At 37.6% G+C, this 26,388-nt stretch overlaps 1 protein-coding gene across 3 annotated transcripts in view; it reads left to right on the plus strand.

Moving 5' to 3' along the window:
• The first annotated feature begins 598 nt into the window (after positions 1-598).
• FMR1 (fragile X messenger ribonucleoprotein 1) overlaps positions 599-26,388 on the plus strand; it is a 34,694-nt gene continuing 8,904 nt past the window's right edge. For 2 of the 3 annotated variants that reach the window (XM_065689251.1, XM_065689252.1), the window contains exons 1-11: positions 600-1,001; positions 10,485-10,537; positions 11,572-11,665; positions 12,661-12,732; positions 12,999-13,147; positions 14,217-14,310; positions 14,402-14,518; positions 18,140-18,310; positions 18,412-18,490; positions 21,015-21,124; positions 24,401-24,487. In XM_065689251.1, the coding sequence (XP_065545323.1) occupies positions 951-1,001; positions 10,485-10,537; positions 11,572-11,665; positions 12,661-12,732; positions 12,999-13,147; positions 14,217-14,310; positions 14,402-14,518; positions 18,140-18,310; positions 18,412-18,490; positions 21,015-21,124; positions 24,401-24,487 (1,077 nt within the window). In that variant the 5' untranslated portion in view covers positions 600-950. Of the gene's footprint in view, positions 1,002-10,484; positions 10,538-11,571; positions 11,666-12,660; positions 12,733-12,998; positions 13,148-14,216; positions 14,311-14,401; positions 14,519-18,139; positions 18,311-18,411; positions 18,491-21,014; positions 21,125-24,400; positions 24,488-26,388 lie in introns of all 3 variants that reach the window. The other variant, XM_065689253.1, reaches the window with a different exon arrangement.

Raw genomic sequence — 26,388 nt, forward strand, 5'->3', positions numbered from 1 at the left:
AGCCAGACCACATGCTAGTGCAGAATTCATTTACTGCCACAGCAACTCACACTTTATTCTTCACTCCTAACCGTAACACAGGCAGACAACACTGCACGGCTGGGCCTTCTTCCCCTGCCATAGCAGCCATCCGTTGCAGCGCCCCTCAGCGACCTGAGCTAGCTCCCTACAGGCCGCTGCCTCATCCTAGCCATCCCGGCAGCTCCAACGCTCTCTTGACCCCGTAATTTCCACCGCCCCTCACTGGGTCCCGGAAACACCGATGCTGCCAAACGCCACCCAGCCGGCCCCGCCGGTCTACCCAATGGGCACACCACCACCCTCCCTGGCCTGGCCGCTTTATAGACAAACGCCACCAGCCCCCCTAGGCAAGGGCCTGCCGCAAGACGCCGCACGCCGCGCCCCGGCCCGGCCTGGCCTGCCCGCGGCGTGCATCCCGAGCTCTGATTGGCCCGCGGCAGAGTCACTCAGGAGGGCCGCAGCTGCCCGTTGCCCCTTGCGGCTGCGCACGAGCCGGCCGTTAGGCGGTGGGCGAGCGGCGCGTGCTGCCCGGGGCCGGCACTTCCGCCCCGCCCCTTTCGCCCCCCCCCCCCCCAACCCACCCTCTTCCTCGGCGGCCCGTCACGTGACGCGGACCAAGCGTTTACATTCGAAACGGGCTCCCCCCCACCCGGTAACCGTTTCGGTTTCATTTCCGGGCGGCCGAGGAGCAGCGGCGGCGCTGCCGAGCGGAGCGTCCCCTCCACCCACCCCCCCCCGCCGCGGCCTTCCCTCCTCCCTCCGCCGGCCACACCCCCCCGCGCTCGCGGTGAACCGAGATCCCCTTCCCCTCACCCGCCCGCACACACACCCCTCCTCCTCCTGCTGCTCTTCCCCCTCCTGCGCCGAGAGAAAGGGAAGGGAGGAGGCGCCGGGCCTGGGTCTCCCGCACCGAGGCGCCGCGGCACAACATGGAGGAGCTGGTGGTGGAGGTGCGGGGCTCCAACGGGGCCTTCTACAAGGTACCGGGTGCTCGCGGCTGGGTCGGGCTGGGCCTCAGGGGAGGGAGTGGGGCCTGGGACGGGAGGAGGAGGAGGAGGCGGCGGCGGTGGCGGCTCCTCCTCCTCCTCCCCGCTCTGAGGGAAAGCGGAGGCCCTGGGGCAGGAAGGAGAGGAGGAGGAGGAAGAGTAGGGCAGGGGTGGACGCCTCGGCCGGCTCCCCTCCGTGTCTGGGGAGGGAGCCGGGCCTCTGGGTTAGGAGGAGCCGAGGGCAGCCGCTACCCCAGGGCTGGAGGAGCTTGAGGTCTGATGAGGAGGGAGAGAGGGAAGACGAGAGAGGGCCCCAGCGGCTGAGGAGGCCTTGGGCCTTCCCCCTATTGTGGGAAGGGGAGGCCCTGGCTCCGCCGGTGTGCGACGGGAGGCTACGAGAGCCCTGGGCCGCCGCCTCCTTGACGCTGAAGCGAGGATCAGGGCTGGGGATGGGGCATTAATTGCTAAATCCTCAGCTTTTGTCGCTACTTAAGGAAAGTCTTTCTCTTGGGTTTTCAGGAGAGCTGCACTGCTAGTGCACGGCGTTTAAGGTGGGGGAAGGGGGAGGGAGGCTTGTTAAGTACACGTTCATGATAAGACGCTGTCGTGGATTCCTACGTGTAGTGCCATGGCAGAGGATACTGCCTACTGATGTTAAAAAGAATCTTGCTTGGTCAAATACATATATGTACTGAGTTGCTAAATACATTTAATTATGAAATTTACTTCTTACTGAAACTACTTAATGGCATTCCATGTTTCTTCCCAAGCCCTTGTTACTGGTCCTGAATAAAGCTATTACTGAGCCTTTACCATATATGCTGGGTGCTTAATATTTTTATTAATACTGTGTAGTATTCATGTGGCTTTGCATGAGTTGGGTTCTACTCATCAGCATATTGATAGGGTATGATTTGTGAGTTTACACTGTTCACAGGAAAATAAAACTTGGGACACAGTTTGTTTGGGCCTACTGTCATTGGCACGTTATGAATGTATCAGAAATAGTCATAGATTGGTTTCCGCAAGTCTACCGTAGTTTAAATGTTTCTGGTACTTTAAAAATTGGGCCTAGCTATTGTGTGGCATCCAATATTTATGTTAGCAATGAAGTAACAGGTAGAATTTCACACTCTGATGTTAGGGTGGTAAGGCAGGATGGGATCCAAATGATACAGTTCCAACAGTTCACAGTGCTTTGAAGAAAACAATACCTCTTAAAAGCTTATTCTTAAAATACATGTGATAATGCCCTTTCTGAAAATAAATTTTTCTTTTTTTTTTTTTTCTTAATATATGCCTGAAGCAAGTCCGTAAATATGGTAAATAAGCATCCTGTGGGTTTGCAGTGTTGTGGCCGGAGTTCTAGATCTCTATATTGTTTCCTGGTATTAAATTGTTTAGGACTTTAACAAATCATTTCTGTATTATTAAAGATTAAGTGTTTGCTCAGAAACAGGAGGCATAAAAAGGTTGCACAAGAGAACTTCTAATGAAGCGTTTATCAAATTATATGGGAGTACTTACACAATCACGCAAAATAGATGATGATAAAAATTGTGCCTTTTATAATAAAAAAAATTATCAAACCCACAAGAACTGAAAGTTTCTGTAACTTTTTTGGTTAAATTTCAATTTTGACATCTTGGTGTCCTGCACCCCTTTTGTTTGTAACATACCAACATTTCTGGTTGTGGTGTAGGTGAAAATTTCATTTGAGGGTATGTTCATGGGAGCTTTTTCATTAATTATGATTTAGTATATCCAGGTTTAATACAGATGTTGCTTCCAAGTTGCATATTATGTTTGCCTTTTAACTTTAAGAAATTTAAATGAATGATTTTTTTTTTATTAAAGTAATTCTGATTTTTTTATTTATTTTTTTGTTTGCTTGGGTTGGGTTTTTTCTTAAACCTTCCTGCAAGGTTGCTCAGTATAAATCAGAAATTTTTGTCTAGCCTGATTTCCTTGAATATTGGGTACAATATTTTTTTTCATCATGGTGTCCAAGTATCACTCTGCTATTAAATAATTTATTGAAATATTTTCTTGGGAGTTCTATGCCCATCTTGAGGATGGGGAATTTGTTTACAAAGTGAATCGGTTGACCTGACTTGGCAAGATTTGTGTGATGATGTCAAGTGTAGATTTAATTGCAAGATGACTTAACTTTTTTAAGTTAAAAAGTTTAAGGAGCCATGTGAGAAATGTTTTACAACAGTAACACTGCAAACAAACCAAAATCAAAACAATTCATTTATTCAGTCTCATGGTTTGCAGATAAGTTGTGATAATTTTTTTTGGCTTCAAATAATTCTCAAGATTTTCATCAGAATATGTAAATGTTTTGGAAAAATATGCATCTATCTTGATATTAAGACATGGAGGGCAAAGGGAGTGTGAGCTTGCTGGAATTGTAAAGTGACTAAATGGCAAAAGAAGGCACCCAGTCACCACTTGAGGTTTTTGTATCCTCCTTGTAGCTCTCTTCAAGAGCTTTATAAATTCAAGTCTGTAAGCACTTAGTTTTGTTTTTGAGTGTTCCCAGCAGCATCTTGATCTTGACAGTACAAAACTGGTGCCTAATTGTCACTTAAGCCCTACTGAGAGTAATAAACCAGTCTTTTCTCTGCTTCTGTTACTTGAGGGACCTGATCCAGAGCGCATTCAGAGGTACAACTATAGGGATCATGTTCCACACAAAACCTAGGAGATGGTTTGAGGATGGAAGGGTTGAATTAAAATGTCATACTGGTCAGGTGCACTACATATCACAGAGTACTGGAGTGTGTTGGTGTGATTGCTGTAGTGGAGACTAGTTTTTTCTGAATGGAATTAAAATATCTCTTGGTGAATGTATTGTACTTTCATGACTTTCTTTCTCATTTGCTAAGATGAATTATTCCATGGTAAGTGCAGTGCAGTCAATGAGCATGATTCAGGGATAATGGACAATCTAGTACCTAGAGATGCTTAGTCATGATTTGATATGTTGCTGGGCCCAGAATCCTTGGAAGGAAAGGGGTAGATTCCCTTATTTGTTTTAAGAAGGTCCAGCAAACCACCAAATGTGAATCCTATGGGGAGGGAACTGCCTTTTTGCAGCTCACAAGTAGCTAAATCTTGAAGATGTGCACTATTTGGGCACATATTTTCACATCTTTTCTTACACAGGTGTAGTAAATTGTTTTTTGAAGTTCTTACGTCATTCTCAGAGGGCTAATAGACAGTCCTTTGTCTCATCTTTCCAGGACTAGTTTTAGATATTTCCCTGGAAAAGGGGGCATGCTGGATGCTGTTACAGCATGAGATTGATTTTTCTTTTCCAGTTCGGGAGTGATTCTCTCTTGTATCCTTTGCTAAATAATGGAAATCATCCTGTTCATGATGCAGATAGGTTGGAATGATGTTTGCTGTTGACATCTGCATGTTCTCTGTAACCAGTTTTTGCCACTGCTTGCTCTATGTTAAAAATCTACTTCTTACCCTGGTAGTTTCAGCACTTTGCTGTTTTTTCCTTTGTTTTATAGGTACTTCACTTTTTTCTTTTTCTTCACAGAAGCAACAATTGACAAAATCATTCATTTTCTGTAGTTCGTTATTACTTCAGGTCTGCTACTGTTCTTTGGCCTCCTGTTGCATTCCATATAATTTTTTTTCTTTTCTTTCACTTTTCCATACAGACCTACAACAATATCTCCAGTTTCTTTGTACATTCACAAGCTCAGTCCTCTGAGGATGATAGCCTGTACCCTTGTCCATCGTTCCATTACCATTCTGTGACTCCTCTTCCTTCCCTATTTGGTTTCTTTCTATGGCCTGCCTTTCTCAGATTTGATTAGCCGCATGAGTTCCCCTTTGACTTTCTCCTTCCAACAGGTATGAAATGTAACATAACTGTCACACTAACAGTAAATGTACATTTGTATCAGCATTTTTTAAATCTTAAAAAGTGTATTTTCCCTACCTTCACTTCTTGCACTTAATTATTCTCCTTTATTAAAATGGTAGTGTTCACATCAGATGTGAGCAGACTAAAGCAACAAAATTCATGGCAGTTAGAGCCTTTATTTGTTCCTTTGAAGTATCTGTCATTCTGTTTAGCACAAAAAATAACAAATATATTTTTTTTCCAGAAATTCATATTTTGTACCAAACAACTTGGAAAATTGAGCCCCTATCTTCAGCATGTAAGATTTCTTAGAATGTGAATGATCATGTATTTGAGAAATGACGTGCCATTTCAGTGCTGTATTATAAACTTTTTACTTATGCCTGAAGCATGGAGAGAGAAGTTAATGGCTTATTTGAAAGTCAAATTTAGAAAAATTACAGCATGTGATTTTTTTAATTTTTTTTTATTCCCCCCCCCCCAGTGAAGGAGAATCAGCCTTAGCCATTGAAGATGTGCTTCTGTTCACAGAAGTGCAAGCAAACTTTTCTGTCACAGATTCTGATTTCTTTTTGTGTACTCTTGTTTGATATCTCTGCTGTTAGTGGTAGTGATAGCTGCTGTAGCCTTTCACTGTCACATTCCCTCATTTTACTTCCATTTAGTTTCACTGCGTTTTTAATACTTCTCATTTATGCTTTAATGCTTTTCATCTGTTTCACATTCACCATAGCCAGTATTCTGTCCCTTTTTGGGTGTGCATTTCAAACTCGCATATATGCACTTAGAATCATAGAATCATAGAGTAGTTAGGGTTGGAAAGGACCTCAAGATCATCTAGTTCCAACCCCCCTGCCACAGGCAGGGAAACCTCACACTAAACCATCCCACACAAGGCTTCATCCAACCTGGCCTTGAACACCGCCAGGGATGGAGCACTCGCAACCTCCCTGGGCAACCCATTCCAGTGTCTCGCCACCCTAACAGGAAAGAATTTCCTCCTTATATCCAATCTAAACTTCCCCTGTTTAACTTTTAACCCATTACCCCTAGTCCTGTCACTACAGTCCCGGACGAAGAGTCCCTCCCCAGCATCTCTATAGGCCCCCTTCAGGTACTGGAAGGCTGCTATTAGGTCCCCACGCAACCTTCTCTTCTCCAGGCTGAACAGCCCCAACTTCCTCAGCCTGTCTTCATATGGGAGGTGCTCCAGTCCCCTAATCATCCTTGTGGCCCTCCTCTGCACTTGTTCCAGCAGTTCCATGTCCTTTTTATGTTGAGGACACCAGAACTACACACAATACTCCAGGTGAGGTCTCACAAGAACAGAGTAGAGGGGCAGGATCACCTCCTTCGACCTACTGGTCACGCTCCTTTTGATGCAGCCCAGGATACGGTTGGCTTTCTGGGCTGCGAGTGCACACTGCCGGCTCATGTTCATTTTCTCATCGACCAGCACCCCCAAGTCCTTCTCTGCAGGGCCGCTCTGACTCTCTTCTTTGCCCAGTCTGTAGCTGTGCCTGGGATTACTCTGACCCAGGTGTAGGACCTTGCACTTGGCATGGTTGAACTTCGTAAGGTTGGCATCAGCCCACCTCACAAGTGTGTCAAGGTCCCTCTGGATGGCATCCCTTCCCTCCAGCATATCAACCGGACCACACAGCTTGGTGTCATAGGCAAATTTGCTGAGGGCGCACTCAATCCCACTGTCCATGTCAGTGACGAAGATGTTAAACAAGACCTGTCCCAACACCAATCCCTGAGGGACACCACTTGTTACCGGTCTCCAGCTGGACATCGAGCCATTGACCACAACTCTTTGTGTGCGGCCATCCAGCCAGTTCTTTATGCTCTGAGTGGTCCATCCATCAAATTGATATCTCTCCAATTTAGGGAGAAGGATGTCATGTGGGACATTCTGTAGCCCCATCATAGAAGGCCACCAAATTGGTCAGGCAGGATTTCCCCTTGGTGAAGCCATGCTGGCTGTCACCAAGCACCTTGTTGTTTTTCATGTGCCTTAGCATGCTGTCCAGGAGAATGTGCTCCAAGATTTTACCAGGCACAGAGGTGAGACTGACTGGTCACTTAAATGTTTTAATTTTCAAGCCTGTCTTATACTCTGTTTCAGAGATAACCTATGAATGCTTGTTGTACTTTTCATAATTCTGTGTGAAATCAGTACCACTTCCTTGGCTTTACTGACACAAGGGCTCCCTTGTCCTGTGTCTGTGCATTTGGCTTATGGTGTTATAAGTCTCATTTCTTTTTAGCATTGTATATAATTTTACACGTATTACAGAATAAAGAAAACAAAAGTTCTGATAGATGATCTTTTGGTTTTCCGAAGGCATTAATGGTTAAGTATTAAATTTTTATGAAAACTTTTAAATGTTTCAAAATATTCTTAATTTGTACTTCACAACGAGATATATATATATACACTTTTGAGGCCAAATAAGTTTTACTTTCCACATAGGTTTATGCTGGAGGAAAATTGACATGCTGCTATGATGCAGACAATGAAAAACTGATGTGATAAGTATCTCTGACATTTTTTCTGTGTCACAAGAAATCGGAGGCCCAGGAAAACTACCTTTATATGGATAGATGGGGCTAGACAGCCAAGTATTTAGGCTATTAGTATATTTTGTCTGGTTTAATTGTTTTTTAAGTGCAACTCATATAGAGGTAGGCAGAAGTATTGTATATTGCACACTGGAAATCAGTTATCTGGCAATGCATCATTCACTTTGTAGTTAATTAAAAATTCATTACAATTTTTTTTAGGTTGTTGGTTTTTGTCATTATTTTGACTGGAAATTAAAAGGCAAACAGCAGTGTTATGACATCAACTTTTTTGGCCAGGCTGGAGTGAAAACCAGGTACTCCATCTGTTTCTGTGGTTGAGTGTTCTGAACTTGTCATAAGGAAATTATGGCAGTTTTATAATTTTCTCTAGCAGTGTCTGTATTGATGCTTACCTGTGTATGGTCAACAGTCATCCTTAGTGTTCCTGGTTCAGGATCCTTCAGGTTTCTTTATTGTGACCAAAGCAATGTTGAAGACCCGTTTTAAAGAGAGCATAGTTCAATACTCTTCTCATCTAGCGATGTGTCAGAAGTTTTACTTTTTCCAGATAAGTACTAGACTTTTTACAGGTCTTAGGCTAGTCTTTAACATGATAACTTATATTTATTTTTATCACCATCTATTCTTACCACTAGCTACTTATATTGCTGTATTCACTAGGATTCTTCTCAAGATGACTTGGTGTATTTTTCTGTCATTTCCTATAATTTTTACAGATCTTTCATAGCAGAAGTGTTGTTTTTTATTTGTTTGGGGTTTTTTTTTCTGTTTTATGACTATGAGAAAATTCATGAGAAAATGTGTCAACAATGTCTTTCTCAGGACATAGCTTTGTATTACTTTTACCTGTTTTCTTTAAGGCCATGAAGTGGTCTTCCTTCTTGGTGTCATTTCTGTTGGATTTGCTTTATAAAATAGTCTCTGCTTTTGCCGGCCTTCAGTGTTACTAATAATACAAAGTTCTGTCCTTTTCCAGTCTCTGGTATGAAGGAGTCCTCCAAATGCTTGGTAGTGATTATAGTGCTTTTGAGATATTAAAGCGTCCATTTCTGCTGCCTCTGTAAGGATAGGTGCTTCAGAGTTGCATGTGGCAAACACTGGAAGAAATGTGGGTGGAGCCTTTGCAGGTGATGTGTGTAATGTTGTGAAATGAGTCAGGACTACCATAGTACTTGTCAAGGGCATACCTGGTTCTGATTATGGAACACACAGCAATATGAAACATTAGGTGTTCAGTAACTGTAATGATCAACTGGGAGTTCTGTTGCCTTTTTATGTAAATAGCCTTTCTGCACTACTATCATCATCATCCCAAGATGTGGTCTTAAATCTGTTTTGTATCATGTCAATTAAAATGGCAACTGTGCTTGTAATCCTCTTGGAAGAGAATATCTTGGGATTTTGAAATATGTAAGCATGTAAATACTATTAGAGAGTGTTTTAAATCTGTTTTGGTAGCTAGCAGTAATAAACTTTCCAGTCCCCTTATTCTTACGGTATGGAGAGTTGAGCAAGGTATAAAACCATGTTTCGCTTTTGTTGTTGTGGCTTTGCTTTGACTTCAAGGTGGCATTAGTTACTTTCGGATTATTAACTAGTTTTGCACTTCTTTCTTGTGCTGAATGTCTTTGAGTAATGACATGTCTGCACAACTGCTGCTGAACTTTAGTATGACCAGTTCTTGGGAGCTCTGTATGTCATCAAGTATTGCTTTCCTTTGATACCAAGATACCATAGCAACTCGGGAAATATGTTGGAGTACTTTATAAAGGAAAAATATCAAAAGAATTTTTAAAAACCTTTTATTTAGATTCTATACAAGAAAGAAACTCTTAACTTCTTGTAAGATATAAGAGCTGTTACTGTCTTGGAAACTTAAAATGCAAGGAGAGGTAGGTATTCCACAGTTCATTAACTAATGCTTCTTCAGAAGCAGTAGCTATTGCAAAATTGGTTTCAATTTACTAGGAATTTTTCAATCTATTGAGATGGATCTCCATTGGTAGAACAAACCTTTATACTCAGTCTTGCTCATGGGCTTTTATGTACCTGTGTTGCAGGGATATACTACAGATGGACAAATACTGATGGCATATTTAGCACTTCAATTTTTATCTGTTTTAAAACTTCATAGGGATATTTTTTTTTTAAAGAAACACACACACACACACACACACACACGCACCCCCGAACCGATCTTTTAATCCCTGGTTTCTTTGTTTCTCTGTCATTTGAGGCTGTAAAAAACATTTTCATTGATAAATCCTGAAGATTTTTGGGTGTTGATCTTGCTGTTCTGTAAATGGGGGAGCAGCGGGGAACACACATGACATTTTGGGCTTAAAGCTGAAAATTGGTTAAACACAGGTGAGAACATAAGGCAGGAAAAGCCTTCTTGATATTGAATCTTAATTTTGTATCTACTTTGGCTGCATGGGAGACTTGGCACAACTGTATCCATCCCCCAGAAGAAAAGTGAGGGAAGGCTGCAGGGCATTTATCTGAAGTTTGTGCCCTGCAGAAGCGAAATGTGATGAAGTAAATAAGTGGAAAACTGCTGGTGAAATGGCTGTATGGAATGGAAATAGGGAATTTTGTTAGTGTGATGTTCACATTAACTTTGAGGTAAAGACAGGATTTTTAATGTGCGCTTTATTTTTTTTTTTTTTTCAGTACTGATACAGAGTCAATCATTTTAACCTTATTTTTCTCATTACTTGTAAATAGTAGGAAGAATGCATGTACAGCTTGGGTGTTCGGTCTGTGTGTCAGTGTCCTGAGTTCAGGTAGTCAGTACACTGGCAGTCATGAAACCAAGGTGGTTATTGGTCATCAGTTTTATTTAAGTCTGTTGCAAAATTTAAAAGGCTGACTTGAAAGCATACTTAAATTTTAGGTTTAATCAGTATCTGTAAAAGGAAGGTGTTGTACAGGTTTAATTTTTTTAAAATATCTGTAAGCCTATCATATTTATACCTTTTTTTTCTACACAGGCTTTTGTAAAGGATGTGCATGAAGATTCCATAACAGTTGCATTTGAAAACAAGTAAGTGTATTGCTTCTGTTATACCTATAAATGTTAGAGTATCGACCTTGCATTTAATTAACCCAAATGTAACTTAATAATGTAAAGTAGTATCTTTTAGATAATCTAAGCTTGCTGCTAGCATGTTTTTGAATTATGTTTGATATTTACTATGTTGTGACATATCTGTATAACTGCTTTTAATAGTTCAAATATGTTTGGGTACAAAATATAGTAATATGGGTTATGTTGGCATGATAGGCATATTATTGAATTTACATGAGGACAAGCCATGTGTAAGTAAACCAGCAGTGGTACATGACTGCCTCTCTCATGTTAATGTCTTATTTTAGATGTAATGGATTTTGTTATTACAAAATTTGTTCTATAGGTAAGTGATAATACCTGTGTCTAAGTTAGAAATGAAATTATGTTCCTTTCCCATCATTCCAGGGCATAAAAAGTCAACCTTCCATTATACCATTTAGTTCAGGCTTCATTTCCTTCAGGAAGGAAATAATACATTGCTATCCACTTTTTTGTTGTGAATTTTTTATTATAGCATCATTTGTTGTAGTTGAGAAATTATATTCTGTTTTCTTTAAAAATAATTTTTTTCTTGTTATGCTTATTTTATGCAGTCTGTAAAGAAACTGAAAACTAATACCCTGTTCAGGCTGAATCATGACCAACTTTTCATAGTATATCGTAGATCCAGAAAAAAAGAAAAAACAGGCTTATTTTGAGGGAAATGCCCAAATGTGTTAGGAAATGGTTTTTAATCTATGTTGAGGTTAAACCTATAAATGTAAATAGAGTAAAAACTGCTGCTGTCAGGTTTCATAACAGTGTAGGTAGCATGAGAGATTCACTTAAGGTGCCTAATGGTCATTTTGGTGCATTTTTCCTCATATATGCATTGGACCTTTAATACACATATGCACAAAAATTCCACAAAATTTAAAACCATAAAATGAATGGATTGAAAATGTTTGATTTTTATTTACAAAGAAAGTGAAAATGTTAAAGGCCATTCACTGCATTTTTATTTGTAGCTGGCAACCGGAGAGACAAATACCATTCCATGATGTGAGGTTTCCACCACCTGCGGGCTATAATAAAGACATAAATGAAAGTGATGAAGTAGAGGTATGTTTCATCCTTTTACAAAATTTGTGCTGGGAAGTGAGAGAACACTGGTGAAAAATGTCAGCCAGGACAGAGGAAGGTTTCCTTCCATGTTATGTGATGTCACCTTCTTTGATTCCAAGTACTACATGAAACACAATGTCAGGCATGTCAACAAAAAGATCTTGACCTACAGCCATTATGGAATTCCATGTGCTGTGACCTCTGTGCTGATTTACAAACACGATCAGGGTTTGATTACAGATCAGTTCTTTATCAGAACTGAATTAATCTAGAAATAGAGGCCATGCTGCAGTTCTTCAGCTATAAGTCAGTAAAGCCTCTATTACCAAAATTTCAAGCTGAACGAGATAATTTGTATTACAGGTGTGTGTATGTGAAATACGAAAATACATGTGAGTATGTGGATACTTACATGTAAAGTGTAACTGGCTTTAATGCAGCACATTCCTGAAACTTCCTTATTTTACAAAAGTTGATTCGTGTAATTACTTTAAAAGATGTACTGTTTGTTTGCACACTGTTTAAAGTCACTTCTTACTTGAAAGTTAAGAAAAAGGCTGAACTTCTTTAGAGTGGATGTGCCACATATATGTGCTAAAGAAGCGTGGATGTGTCTTTACACTTTCACCCACCCTTGGGACCTCATCAGACCTATAACAATTAGAAATATTGTTGATTAAGTCTTAACAGATAAAAAAGACTTCCCCCCCACCCCCGACTGTAATGCAAGACTGAAGTAACTAATGCCAATTAGTTACTGGGCACAATATTATTTATTTATACAATCTTATATACATAACCTTATATATTACCTGTATTTGCAGTAGACATTTCAGCTGTTAGGTGCTTGCTGAGTAGTACTTAGAGACTTTGTGTACCAATATATTTAGCTGGGTTTTGTTCCTACAGCTGAGCTCCTGATCGTATTAATGTCAGCTTTTGCAGTGTCTTCTAAAAATGCTACAGATACGTGATCTATTTATTTTGTTTAGGTTTATTCCAGGGCAAATGAAAAAGAACCCTGCTGTTGGTGGTTGGCTAAAGTGAGAATGATAAAGGGTGAGGTAGGAATATGCATATGTATATCTATTTTATATTTACTTATACTGTATCTTATTTTCTAAGTATTTATGTGCACGGTGTTTTAAACTTGTCCCACTTAATTTTCAAAGAGTTTCTTGACTAGGGTTGTTGTAATTACTATTAACCTCAACCTGAAAAGTTCAAAATTGACTTAGACAGTTAACAAAAGGGCCTTGTACTTAATAGTGTAATACTTGCTCTTGTCATAAACTGTATGGCTTGGATGATTTCATTGTTTTTATATCAGTTCTACGTAATAGAATATGCAGCCTGCGATGCTACCTACAATGAAATTGTCACAATTGAGCGTTTGAGATCTGTGAACCCCAATAAACCCGCAACAAAAGATACTTTTCATAAAATCAAGCTGGCAGTTCCAGAAGATTTAAGGCAAATGTAAGTACATGTAATTCTTTATAACTTATTTAAGGTTTATTTAAGGTAACTTCTCGAGCCTGAGACAGGAAGGAAAAAAAAAAGGCTTTTTACTGCTCTAAATTAGTTTTTAAAACTTTCACATAAGACTGTAGAAAATACAAATGTGGGCATGCTCATAGTTCAGAAATTGAGAGGATGATTTTCAACGAGCCCTGGAGAGGGAATACTTTCTTCAAGGTTTTAAGGTTTGTGTGCAGTACAGTTTAAGATATTTATTCTTCCAGCTCTTCAGTGGTGTTCACAGATTAATCTGCATCCATTCTTTGTTAATTTTGTTAATTTTAAGTGGTCACTCTTTCATTGACAGAGTATTTGGCAATCTGTGCAAGTTGGTATTTAATAACAAAAGAAAATACTGTCTTATATTGTAAGGCATAATGCATTTTGATGGTGGTTGTGGGAATATTGTAAAATAATCAAACCTCCCAAAGTAAGATACAGAAACAGGTGGTTTTCTTGTAGAACACAGAATGTTGTTCTCTTATAAATATAGCTCTAAAACTCAGATTAATACGGACTCCCACTTTTTACCTTCATATCACTTTCTGCTTTATTTGAGGTACATCTATTGCCTCAATGTGTAACAAGCTATGAATTCAGGTTAAACTAAGATTCTAAAGTTAATGTTACTGTAATCGAGTTCACTAAATAGCAAGTGGACAGAAGTCAGGAGAAGCAAAACACAGCATTAGATTGCTGAAGTGGTTACAGTGAAGTCACACATTATTCTGATTAATGGTGTATTTGGAATTTTGGACTTGCTGATTTTAACAGTTACAGCTTTTTAACCTAGGATTGCTTAACTGGTTTGGCATTTCATAGATAAACAGTGAAAATTTCAGAAATATTACTAATCCTACTTGTGGAAACAAATGAAAAATTAGTAAAATGATAATACAATAAAATAATACCTGCACTAAAAAAGAAAATGATATATTTATATTCTTTGTATTAATAAATTAATCTTTCTGGCTGTGAACCATAAATGCAGTAGTTATTATTTTTAGCTTTGTATTATTATTTCCAGGTGTGCCAAAGAGTCTGCACATAAGGACTTCAAAAAGGCAGTTGGAGCTTTTTCTGTAACATACGATTCTGAAAACCACCAGCTTATTATTTTGGTAAATACCAGTGTCTAGCTATATCATTGGTAGTGGTTAGTTTCAAAAGTTCAGTGTAAATCTCTTTTCTTTCTTCTTACTAATAATGTAGTCAATCAATGATGTAACAACAAAGCGGGCAAATATGCTGATTGATATGCACTTTCGAAGTCTTCGTACCAAGTTATCCCTGATCCTGAGAAATGAGGAAGCAAGCAAGCAGCTGGAGGTATGTTGCTTATTTTTCTTGAAGTTATTTTGAGTTAAAAAAAAACAAAGTTAAAAAATATTTGTGCATTTCTTAGCTGTTAGGACTTGCATTTGGGTGAAAGTAATTCTGTAATGATACTATTTTTGATCTTAAAGAGGCAGATGAAGTTGCAATCTAATGAAGTTGTTTATTGTTAAAGGGCCTGTTCTTACAAAGACTCATTTTTATCCACTCATATTTTATTTGGCAGGATTTTGTGGGGGATTAAATACAAATACATATATATGTAAGAGATGTGTATATATATATATACACACACATGTATGTCTTCAATAGTTTGAAGCATAAAATAGCTAGCCATTGTTGCATGAAGACTGGCATGTGCTTGGTAGCTTTGCATTGCCATTTCTAAAAATGAACGGGAGTGAATATGACATGATATTGAGAGGGACTGGGACTGGATCTTGCAGAATGACACAGTGAAAATGGACGATGGAAGGGTAAGACTGATGTTGGTAGGATGTTCGAAGGCATGGGTTTGTCTATAGATAAAATGTTAGGAAATCATCTTACAGCAGATACAGCTTCTGATATTCCTGTGACTGGAGAGTGGGTGTTGACTGGCAAGGAGCTTGACTCATACTTGTCCATGGGAAAAAAAAGAAAGAAAAAGTGTAGGCTAGGAAATAAGGGGATCTTTATACAGTAGAATTAACATTTCTTCATGGTTTTTCTCCTATCTACAAATCAGAAAAAATAGCATTTCTGAAAACTTCTTTTTAGGTTCAGTGTCAAGAACTAGAAGTACTTGCTCAAACTATTGTGATTGTTTTACATGGGTGTATAGCAGTTCTGTTACTTCAGAACCAGGTTTCATTCTCCACTCGTACACCCCAAGGGTTACCTCTGTTTGGTCCCAGCTTGAAGTGGGATGTGGTGTAGTAGTTCAGGCCTCTTGTATCCAGTAAGTGCACTCATTGTTATGTGAAGCTCTCTTTTGTTTTTCTTTTTAGTCTATTGATGTCTGTATTCCAGAGCTGTAATTCAAGTTAGACCTGGTCTTGATTTTTCTCAAGACCAAGAAAGGAGCAGTTTCTCCTTATCAGTGTTCCTTTTTGAGCACTCCACTGTAGCTCTTCAGCAATCCATTCTTCTGTCTTCCTCCAGAACTGACAATTGTGTGGGTAGTTTACCTCTTGAAGTGCAAAGTGTTATTTTGGGGGTGGGAAGAGCAACAGTCTCCTTAGAGCTAATTCTCTTTACATGCCCCCACAAATGTATGCACCAACAGCTGTTGTCATTGATTCCTTTCCCAAACTAATCTTTGATTCTTGCTGTCATTGTAAGGATGAACCTTTTTGCTCCTGTGAAGGACTCAAGAACTTGATTTGGTTCTCACTATAAAACCATTATTGGACTTCAGTTTCTACCTGAGCAGTACTTATGTGAAGGTTGTGAGATAAATATATGTGGTTATAATTTGCATGACAGAAGTTGGCTGGCTATCTTTCATGTTGGTATTTGTTTTCTGTACTTACAATAAATTCACAATCAATTTCAACCAAACCTAAAAGCTTCAGGTAGTAAAAATCATACTTCATGATTTCTTTGAGACACTGATATACAAGCAGGCAGCACATGTCCATTTGCAGAGGACATACTTTGTGAATGCTTAGGGCTTTACTGCATTATTATTAATAGTTCACTGTTTCCATCAGTCTCTTTTCTGTGTTTAATACTGCCTTTTTTTTTTTTAATGTCTGCCTTTGTTTTTTCTTTTTTTTTTTTTTCTTCTAGCAGTTTTACCTTTCTGGGCCATAAGCACTAGACCAGCTTTTTGTTTGATTGGTTTTCTTCTTGCTTTCCATTTGTTGTATCTTGTACCTTCTTTTCTGCATATTAGCTTGACTTGCATGGTTTTTGAACATGGCTTTTAGAGTATCAAATAAAATAACAAATTGTTTTTGTTTGCCAGTAGGTGTGACTTACTTGTTGGGTTTTTTTTTTTGACATGCTATAAAAAGCTTGAGTTTATAAGTACTTTTGCGTTCTGGTTTGTATTTTATTCTGTCTAAATGAAGTTCAGTAGGTAGGGGTACATTATTTGTGTAGTTGTTTGTAACTAATTTATTGGAGGTAAGCAGAGTAATTTATTTCTTATGTTTAAACACCTGTCTTGTAGCCTTGGGTGGGATGGTTTAGTGTGAGGTGTCCCTGCCCATGGCAGGGGAGTTGGAACTAGATGATCTTGAGGTCCTTTCCAACTCTTAACTATTCTGTGATTCTACTGTATAACTTGCCCTAAAATATTAGCTTTTCTGTAAGTAATATAACTACAGGTTGACTGTCACAGCCAAGGTCCCCAGTGATGATGTAGCTTCATCTTTTCTACATACTGTAGATGATAGTGTTAACTAATCATTGACTTTGATCAGCCTGTTCTCCACTCACATGTGTGCAGTCTATAGCAGATGTCAACTGGTAAATTGGTGATTGTCAATTCAAATCTATTAGATCCAGATCTATTAGAATGTGCATCTGTGAGCATTTAAAGTAATGTTTGCTTTCTGAGTTGTCTGTAATCTAGTTAATAAAGTACTTGATAGAGCTCTCTGTCTATATGAGGCATTTCTTGACACTTGGATACTTGCACCATTATCTACTGTAGCCAGTTCTCTGTGACTGATTTAGTGCAGGATATTTATCAACAACTTTAAGCAAGAGCAGGTCAGGTAACAGTAGCAGTTTAGCTGGGACAGAGTAGGGCTTATTGTGGACGCTTTTCCTGATGGTTTCCCAACCTCTGTTGGATTTCATTGCTGAGGTGAAACTACTAATTTAACGTGTGCTTGTGTATGTCTTCACAGTAGTTACAGCTTTGACTGTGATGCGGAATTGTGTAGGATTGTAGATCTTTGTTCTAGAAATATAACAGCTTTGTTTTTAAATTTTTTTTTCCTTATAAAATACTCTTTCTCGTTTACTTGCTATTGAATTTCTAACTATGGTAATCTATTATGTGACAATCTTAAATTCTCAGATTGACCCTTCTGTCTTGGTATAAGTGTGATTCCTGGATGAAATTCTTAACTTACTTGTTCTCTAAATTCAAGCACTGTTGCTGTTACACTGTGAATTTTTGTCTTGCATAGGCGTGGATTCTTCATTTTATAAGCGCAGTAAATACCCATAGTCGCTAAGGTTTTTTTACATAGTTTTTGTGCCCAGTGATTGAGTTACTGATGTTTCCCACTACCTGTTGAAATGGGTGCAGGTTTTTTTTTTCTTTTGCAAAGATCATTAGGTTTGCTTGAATAATTAACGCAGCTACTATTTTATTAATTTACATGAATGCTGTCTTACCTAGTAACACTTAAAACCTGTAGCTTCTGTGGTAATTCAAAATACAGAGGTATCAGTGTGGCTGGAGGCTAGCCTTATGTTAATGTTGAAGAGGTGATATTAGGACTTGTGAAGAAGAAACTTCAGTGCTCTTGAAGTGAAAATAAGTGCCTTTAAAGGATTGCTTAAAATAAAATTTGGTTAAGTACCTGATAAAAGAATTGGCTCTAAATCTGATTATTTTTTTTCTCCAGCTTACTAAAAATTAAAGTAAGCTAACATTATCTTTTTCATCAGAGTTCTAGACAACTTGCATCACGATTTCATGAACAGTTTGTTGTACGTGAAGACCTAATGGGTCTGGCCATTGGCACTCACGGTGCTAATATTCAGCAAGCCAGAAAAGTTCCTGGAGTAACTGCCATTGATCTTGATGAGGATACTTGCACATTCCATATTTATGGAGAGGTAAGTTACCTTCCTTAGCTCTTCAGAAAAACCCAAAACAAACAAAAAAACCACACTTGGGAAAATGGATCTTGTTTCTGTCATACGTCTGTCTATTTTAGGATCAAGATGCAGTGAAAAAGGCAAGAAGTTACCTTGAATTTGCTGAAGATGTCATACAAGTTCCAAGAAATTTAGTAGGTATGTCAATTCTGGAGGCTGTGTGATAGTAGGGAAAAATGCTTTCTGAGAACTGGTTTTTCTTCTTTTAGAAGGGTGGCAGGGTACAAGTTTGAAGAAGTTCTCATTGTGAGAAGGTTTTCGTGGTACAAAGTTTTGGGGTGGGGGGCTTTGTTGCTTTGTTTTCCAGCTTCATGCAGAGTTCTTACAGACACATTTGCCTTCAGTACGTTGTAAGACATTACCTTCTGATTTGCAGTTCAGGGATATCTTAAACTAGCAGCAATGTGATGATGTTTAAATACCAGGTAGAAAAGCTTCTGCATTGAGCCAGAGAATTAAATTCCTCCAAAGATGTCCAGATATTACTTCAGCTGTACAGCAGATGAATCTGCAGTCTTGTATTTTAATAATATATTTTGAATCACTTCAGTTCTGAATCTGATTTAAAATTGGTAGTTTTCCCTTCTTCACTCCCTCCTGATGATACTGGTGATAAAATAATGATGGCAACTTATTTCTGTTTAACTACAGGTTTTAATTTCTTTGTTTTCTGTTTAGAACTTTGCAAGTATTTCTATTTGTTAGAACTATGCTTCTTGGTCTAGATCCTTTAAAATATGAAACTGGCTGAACCATATGTTAGATCCAAAATAAACTATGTTAGATAATTTGCTTTTTTAAACTCCTAATAATTAGCCAGAAAACTAATAATTTACTTTAAAAAGGCAGAAGCCTTTTTTTCCTTTAATACAGTATTGATAAGCTGAATCTTTGTATAAAGAGAATGCATCTTGCTTTTTCTACTTAATTATTATTGAAAAAAATTAAAACCAAACAAAAAAACCCAAAACAAAATAAACAAAACCCACTACCCAAGACGCAGCCTTTTTTAAAGGCTGCATGGAAATTTATAACCTGAAACGTAGGCTGAGAACATTCGCATCCGGTCCTTTACTATTTTTTAAGATTTTATGTATGTTGCCAAATGCTAACTAAAACCTATGAAGGATTTTCTTCTGTTTTTATTGATTGATTTAATTATTTAAAATCACTACCAACCCTTTTTTATATTTCTTAGAAAGCTGCTGTTACATTTGACAGCAAAGAGTAATGGAATAAAGTACTTGGAAGAAGTTTTTGACTCTCAGACCAGCCTTTACCATCAATGAAGAACATTTTTGCCATTTTTTTTTGTCACTTTTTCTACAAAATAAGTTTTAAAAATTCATGGTAGAAAAATTGGAACACAAAATAAAAATTTACTTAGTTTTCAACAATAGGAACAATGTCCCATTTGAATAAAAGTAGGTTTTAATTTATCTTTGTGGATTAATTGTATCATAAAAACAATAGCAGTTGTTCACTCAGTATTTTTTGCCTTTATTTCAGTGATGTGCCTGTGGAAAAGATTATGTTGCAAGTTCTCAGCAGTTTTGTTTTAATTAAAAATTTATTTTTCCCACATGGAGAAAACACCGTTTACATGGTTCTCAAGTACTTCTCTTTCATGCTATGATTCTATGATACGGCCTTCCCTCATCACCTCCAAGAGCTCAGTTTTCCCCTGAGTTGTCAAACAGCAAGTTATTTTTCTGAGGTTGGAGATAACTGAAGTTTTCATTTTCATTGTCTCAAATTAGAATATCTGGTTCCTATGATAAATGTATGCATTACTGGCATTAGAATATAATTTATTTACATTTTTGTCTTCGACTTTTTAATGAATTGTAAACTACTTGAATTACCTGTAAAAAAAAAAAAAAAAAGGTCAGTTTCAGAGAAGAAAATTTTGCATCTGGCTCAGTCAGTATCTTCAGTAGTATCAGAAAACTTCACCTGATTCAACTAAAATTTTAGTGAGTGAACTGAGTTTTGCTTTGTTCTCTACCCAAAAGGTGGTTACAGCAAATGTAAGGACTGTTAGTGACATGGTTTAGTGGTGGACTTGGGAGTCCTGGAGTAATGGCTGGACTTAATGATCTTAAAGGTCTTTGCCAATCTAGTTGATTCTATGATTGTAAAAGGGCGTTTGGATTTGGGGGGGTTTTGTTGTTTGGGGTTTTTTTAAGTGCAGTCAGCAATGTTTATTTGTAAATCACTAAAGTTACTTGAAACCTACCAAAGCAAAACCAAATTATGTAAGATACTTAATATTTTTATAATCAAGATACCTAATTTCAGTTATATACAAAGGTAAGGCATTTGTGGTTGAATTTCCTTTTTTCTCTTATAGGAGCTTTGAAAAAGAGACAAGTTATACCCATTTAAACTTTCATAATAAAGGACCTCTCTTCCTGTATGCTGCAGTGGTTGCTTTGGAACATTACCAAAGTTAACAAAGTGAATTTGGACATTTTAGTTCATTAATTAATTTAATTGTTAATTAAATATTTGTTGTGGAGTATTAAGTCATTATTGACAAGTTCTTGCACTGATACTAATTACTCTTGTTTACTTAAAGAACAGTAATACTCCCAGGTTTGGTGGGAAAACTTTAAATGTGTAATGTTGTATATGCTTCTTTGTTTTTTTTTTCCTGTAGGAAAAGTAATAGGAAAAAACGGAAAACTGATTCAGGAGATAGTGGACAAATCTGGTGTTGTAAGAGTGAGAATTGAGGCTGAAAATGATAAAAATATTCCACAAGAAGAGGTATGTTTTTCAGTTAATATGATTTCTGTAGGTGTTCATTGGTTGTTATAGTATATGCAGTCATAAATTTAATTCTTCCTTAAGCCTTCATACTAGTAAGATAAAGTTTTGATTAATGTGTGGTTTTCAGATGGAATCTGTATTTCCTTATTAATGTTGAGGGGCATTTTTATATAAATTTGGCTTATCTGCTTCTGAAAGATGCTTTCTGAAATATTTTTGGTTGACACATATTCTTAGAGATTTCATTTTATTCCTGTTAGAAGCAGTGACACTTTGCCAGGGCTTGTTAATCTGTAAATCAGTATGTAGGAACTTAGCGTTTTCACTCATTGTTTTGAGCTTGATCTCTATAAGATTTTACCTGGTTTAATTTGTTAGTAATTTCTCATAATGCAATTAGAAGCTTGTGCATTTTGTATGAAACTTTTTAAGTATTGTCTGAATTTACTATAGCCTATAAAAATTTAACCTGAAATAAAATCAATTATGATCAATGTGAAGCTCCAGGCTTGCACAGGAGGGCTGTCAGCTTATGAAGTCTTGAACTTTGTAATTGGAGGCACTTCTGTTTGGAGCTGTGTTGAGGGGAAAGGTTGCAGGTTTGCAAGGAGAGCTGCACGCATGAAGCTATTAATATCTCAATGCAGAAAAATTTCTCGCAATTTCGAATGTGAAATGTGCTTAAAGAAAACTGAATTGTCATTATTTTACCTGGAAATCTAAATGTGTACCAAATAAGAAGCCTTTGCTAATTTGAATAAGACATGAAATGCTTTTCTGGAACCCTTATGTTCTTGCTTATTTAGTTACTCTTTTATTACTGTAAAACTAACGGAAGACCCAGAATTTCCATCTTTCTGTAGATGATGGCTAAGCAATTAAGTTTTGGGGTTTTTTTTACTACTTGTTTCACATCTATTTGAAAAAATAAAATAGTCAATGTTTATATTTAAAGGATTCACTGCTATGTCATATTTAATTACTAATGATAAGCTTTTGCAGCATAAAATTCTTGAACTAGCTTAATAAGCAAGAGGGTGCTATTATTGCTGCAGGCCAAAACTTAGCCTACAGAGTAATAGAAGGGAAAAATAACAAATAGTCATGGCTTCAATTGGTATGTTAGGTTTTCTTTTTTTCGTCAGGCTTGAAATAGCTTACTATTTGATGTTCTTCAATCCAAACCTCTGCTTTTAAAGATAAACTTGAAAGGCATTTTTTTTACCTGCCAAGTTCTGCATTCATACCTCTGTTTTCCCTGTTAATGACACTGCTAACATTGGCATTGCTTGTATGGCTTCATGTGTTAGTTGTGTCATGCCAGGAGCAACACAGAAACCTGCGATCAAATCTTGGCAGTTAAGAATTAGTTCTTGTAAGTTTATTTGTATTTCGTATTTGAAATAAATGTGCATTAATCCTCCTGTGTGTGAACTTTGATATTAGCAGCTCTTCTTTACAAAAAAAGAACAGTAGTTAAGTATTGAAATTTTAATACAGCATTGGGTTCTTTTTCATATGACTGAGATGTTTGAATACTACCCATATATTTCAGATGCAGTTTTATAAATCCTGTAATTTTATAACAGGTTCTTTAGGCTTTTCATCTTTTTAAAATTATAGGTACTGCTTGTTAAAGTAGTATACATTTTTATTTCTTATTCATGTAAGGTCTGCTCAGCATTCACCAATGAAACCAGGTTGAAGATTGGTACTTCTGCTTTCACAACAGAAATGAAGTTCAATAAATAAGTACTTTGATGCTTTTGTATGGCTAAAATTGCTTAACTTTGTTACCAGCTCATATTCTTTGTAATTGGCATTGCTATACCTAGAATCCACTGCTAAATGCTATTTCCTTAAATCCCTTTCTAAGTCAGTAGTCTTGTGATCTTCTAAAAATTGATTCTATGTACTAGTTAATGCCAGTTCGGTAGTAATTTAATTGCTATTTATCAGGTTGTATTAAATATTTATAAAACTTAAAATTCCTCAGGTGATAAAACATTTCAATCAGCAATGCCTGTGGCCAAAAGTATTTATAATGCTCATGAAAGTTACTGTTGAGGTTTCTTAGGATTACATGACTGTGTAATGGTTTTTTTTTTCTTTGTTATTCAATGCAAATGTGTAAGATCTAGCTAGTATGTAAAAGAAAGAGGGGAGAAAAAGACTCAAATTACAGATGTACCACTCTTGGGGAGCATCAGCATACTGTGCATTTATTTTATTTTTTTTAAGATGTTTGTTTCTCAATCCACTCCTGATAATTAACTCTCCTTTGGAATGCAGTCCTGTCAAGGGTATGTGTACAGTTAAGATTAAAGGTGTCTTTAGAGGTCATGATGAAATACCAAAACAAAATTTAAATGAATTCAGTAGCTGTAGCTAAGCTGTGAGTCTACAAGGCTGTAGGATTCAGCAGCTGTGTTTGAGGCTTTCAGGTTGACTTTTGCAGTCCACAGTGAAGCTTATACTGACATGGTGAGAGTGCAGCTGGTACAAGAATCGAGTAGTTTGAAGCTGGCTCACTGAGTCCATGTGGGCTGCAGTCACACCTCTGAAAGGCTGCACAGACCTATTTTAGTGTTGGGAGTTTTGGTTTGGAAATTATCCTTCTGTCTGTTAAAGTTGTTTTCTGCACTTGGGGGGGGCTCTTTTAGGTATGTATCTTGGCATGCTTTGCCCATCTAAGCCTTTAGATTTTTTTTTTCTCCAAGTGTCAATTTTGAGCATTAGAATTTCTAGCTGTACAAAATGCTTGAAAGGTAAAAGAAATGTAACTTAGTAATTGCTATCTGAAGTACTAACTCTTTCTTGAATATTTTTTATTTGCCTTTTACCAAATGAGATCCTCAAGAAGGACTGGTATTAATTTGATTTCACTTTTTAAAAAAATCAAAGGTTTCTTTACTGACATAGATTGAAAGAACCTGGTATGAGAGAGGCCAGGAGTGTGAACAACAAAGGTGGTATTAATTTTGAAAGGAGGAAACCTGAAATCTTTTGAATTGACTCTCTTAAAATTTGTTAAATTGTTGGCATTGTAATGCATATGATCTAAGTTTTCATATTTAAAAAAAAGCTCTTTCCATAAAGGGAATTAATTTACATGATTGAGCCAACATTGAAATTTAAATATACTGTCATCTCATTTATTTTAATTTATGCTTATTCATGTTGTAAAAATTGTTTTCAAGTTTTATAGTAATGTTAGGTTCTCATCTATATTTGATGCTTAATAACCATAAGGCTGCTGTTGCTGTGTTTTAGGGAATGGTACCATTTGTGTTTGTGGGAACCAAGGATAGCATCACTAATGCAACTGTTCTTCTGGATTATCATCTTAATTATTTAAAGGTGAGGAAAATGGTACTTCTTTGCCACTGAACTTTTTCTATCAACGCTTAATATGGCCACAAGATGATGACCAAAATCTGTGTGGGCCTCAGGTTTTCACTGTAAAAGGCTTCTTGTAGAAGTCACCTTTTAATAAAACAATAATTTATGTGCAGTATAGGGGGAAACACAGTTTTTTTCAGAATGCGAAATGGAATATGAAAAAATATATCTAAAACTGCTGACAACTTCATATACAAGGAATAGTTAAGTTCTCATGCAACTGCAAAGCAAGCAGTGTTCTATGCAGAGATCTTCTGTACAGTGGGCATTTTATTTGAAAACCCTAAATTTCTTTTTCTGTAGTCAATTGACATTTCATATTTGTGCATGTTTTAGAGGCAGTTCAGCTTCATAAGCTGTGCTTGCCTCTTGGCTTTATCACTTCTCCAGTACTCGGCAGTACTTGCCTTTTGTGTAGGGAGTGAAAAATATTCCACATTATTGCTTACAGTTACTTTTGATTATAGTTATTATGGCCAGGTATCCAATCTTTGATGACAGGGCCAGATGCTAATAGTAGGGACTACTTAGAGTTCTTTTAAATACATTCTTTCATTTCTTTTGAAACCCCCAGACCATTAACTTGATACATGTCCTGTCTGTGCAGTTGCTATAATTGAACCTTTGAGAATGCTAAACTTTCTGTATATAGCTAAAGGGAACTTTTCACAACAGATATCAGAGCAGCTGAAAGAAGAAATTACTTTTGTTTCCTGCTCAATAACTATACCTTCTAATCCTGCTTTCAAAGTCCTTGGACTTATCAGTGTTTGGAGAAGATACAGAGCAGCTCTGCAGCTATTGGGTAGTGGAGGCCCAGAAGGACCACATGAAAACTGTTACTGAATATCAGGCACCTTTCTTGAATGCTTATTATTACTTCAGAAGATATTTCTGGTTTAACTTCTTCGGCTGCCTTAAATGAGTACTTGCATATGAGTCAGTAGTTAGATGGGCAATGACATGAGTGTAAAGTGCTTAATAGACAAATTTTTTTTTTTTATAATTTTTTTTTGGGGTTCTTCATTTCATTGTCAATTAGGGTCACTTTGTCTTAGTGTTGTCCTAGTAACCTTTCTGAACAGAAGGGCAGATGCAACAGTGTTCATCAGTCTGTATAACAATTGGAGAATAGGTTATGATTTCAGAGGTTTTTATCTTGGCATTCTAATCTCAGTTAACATATATATACACACACAGAATGTTAATCATCTCGGTGGCCTGTTACCCTATGGTTCTGTTTCAGAATCTTGTCCTCCGGCTCACTGACAGGAGGTGGAACTGACTCCAAGCTAAGTTTATTAAAGAAACTTCTTGTAAAAGATACAGAATAAGGCATTGATATCAAATTGGTATTTTGGGTTTTTTTTCTGTAAAAGAATAAAGCAGACTTGGCTGGAGCAACTCTTAATGTAGTGAGATTCTGAGAGGAAGGAGAAAAACTAATACCAGGATCACAGCCCCAGACTTCAGGGGAGTAGACTGGCCTGTTCAGGGATCTGCTTGGAAGAATCATATGACATGCATTCCTAGAAAGAAAACAGGCCCAGGAGAGCTAGCTGGTATTTAAAGGAACACCACCTCCCAAGTTCAAGAATAGTCCATCTTGATATGCAGGCAGCCGCACAAAAGTAACAGGAGGCCTGCATGGAAGAACAAGGAGCTTGTGGCAAAATTCATATATAAAAAGGAAGCATACAAGGAGTGGAAGTAAGGACAGGTGACCTGGGAGAAACATAAAGACACAATCTGAATTTGCAGGGATGAGTTTGGGAAAGTCAAAGTCCATCTAGAGCTGAATATGGCAAGGGATGTGAAGGGCAACAGGAAGGGCTTTTGCAGGTATATTGGCAGCAAAG

This window comes from Lathamus discolor, chromosome 9 (assembly GCF_037157495.1).
Source record: "Lathamus discolor isolate bLatDis1 chromosome 9, bLatDis1.hap1, whole genome shotgun sequence".
NCBI lineage: Eukaryota > Metazoa > Chordata > Aves > Psittaciformes > Psittacidae > Lathamus > Lathamus discolor.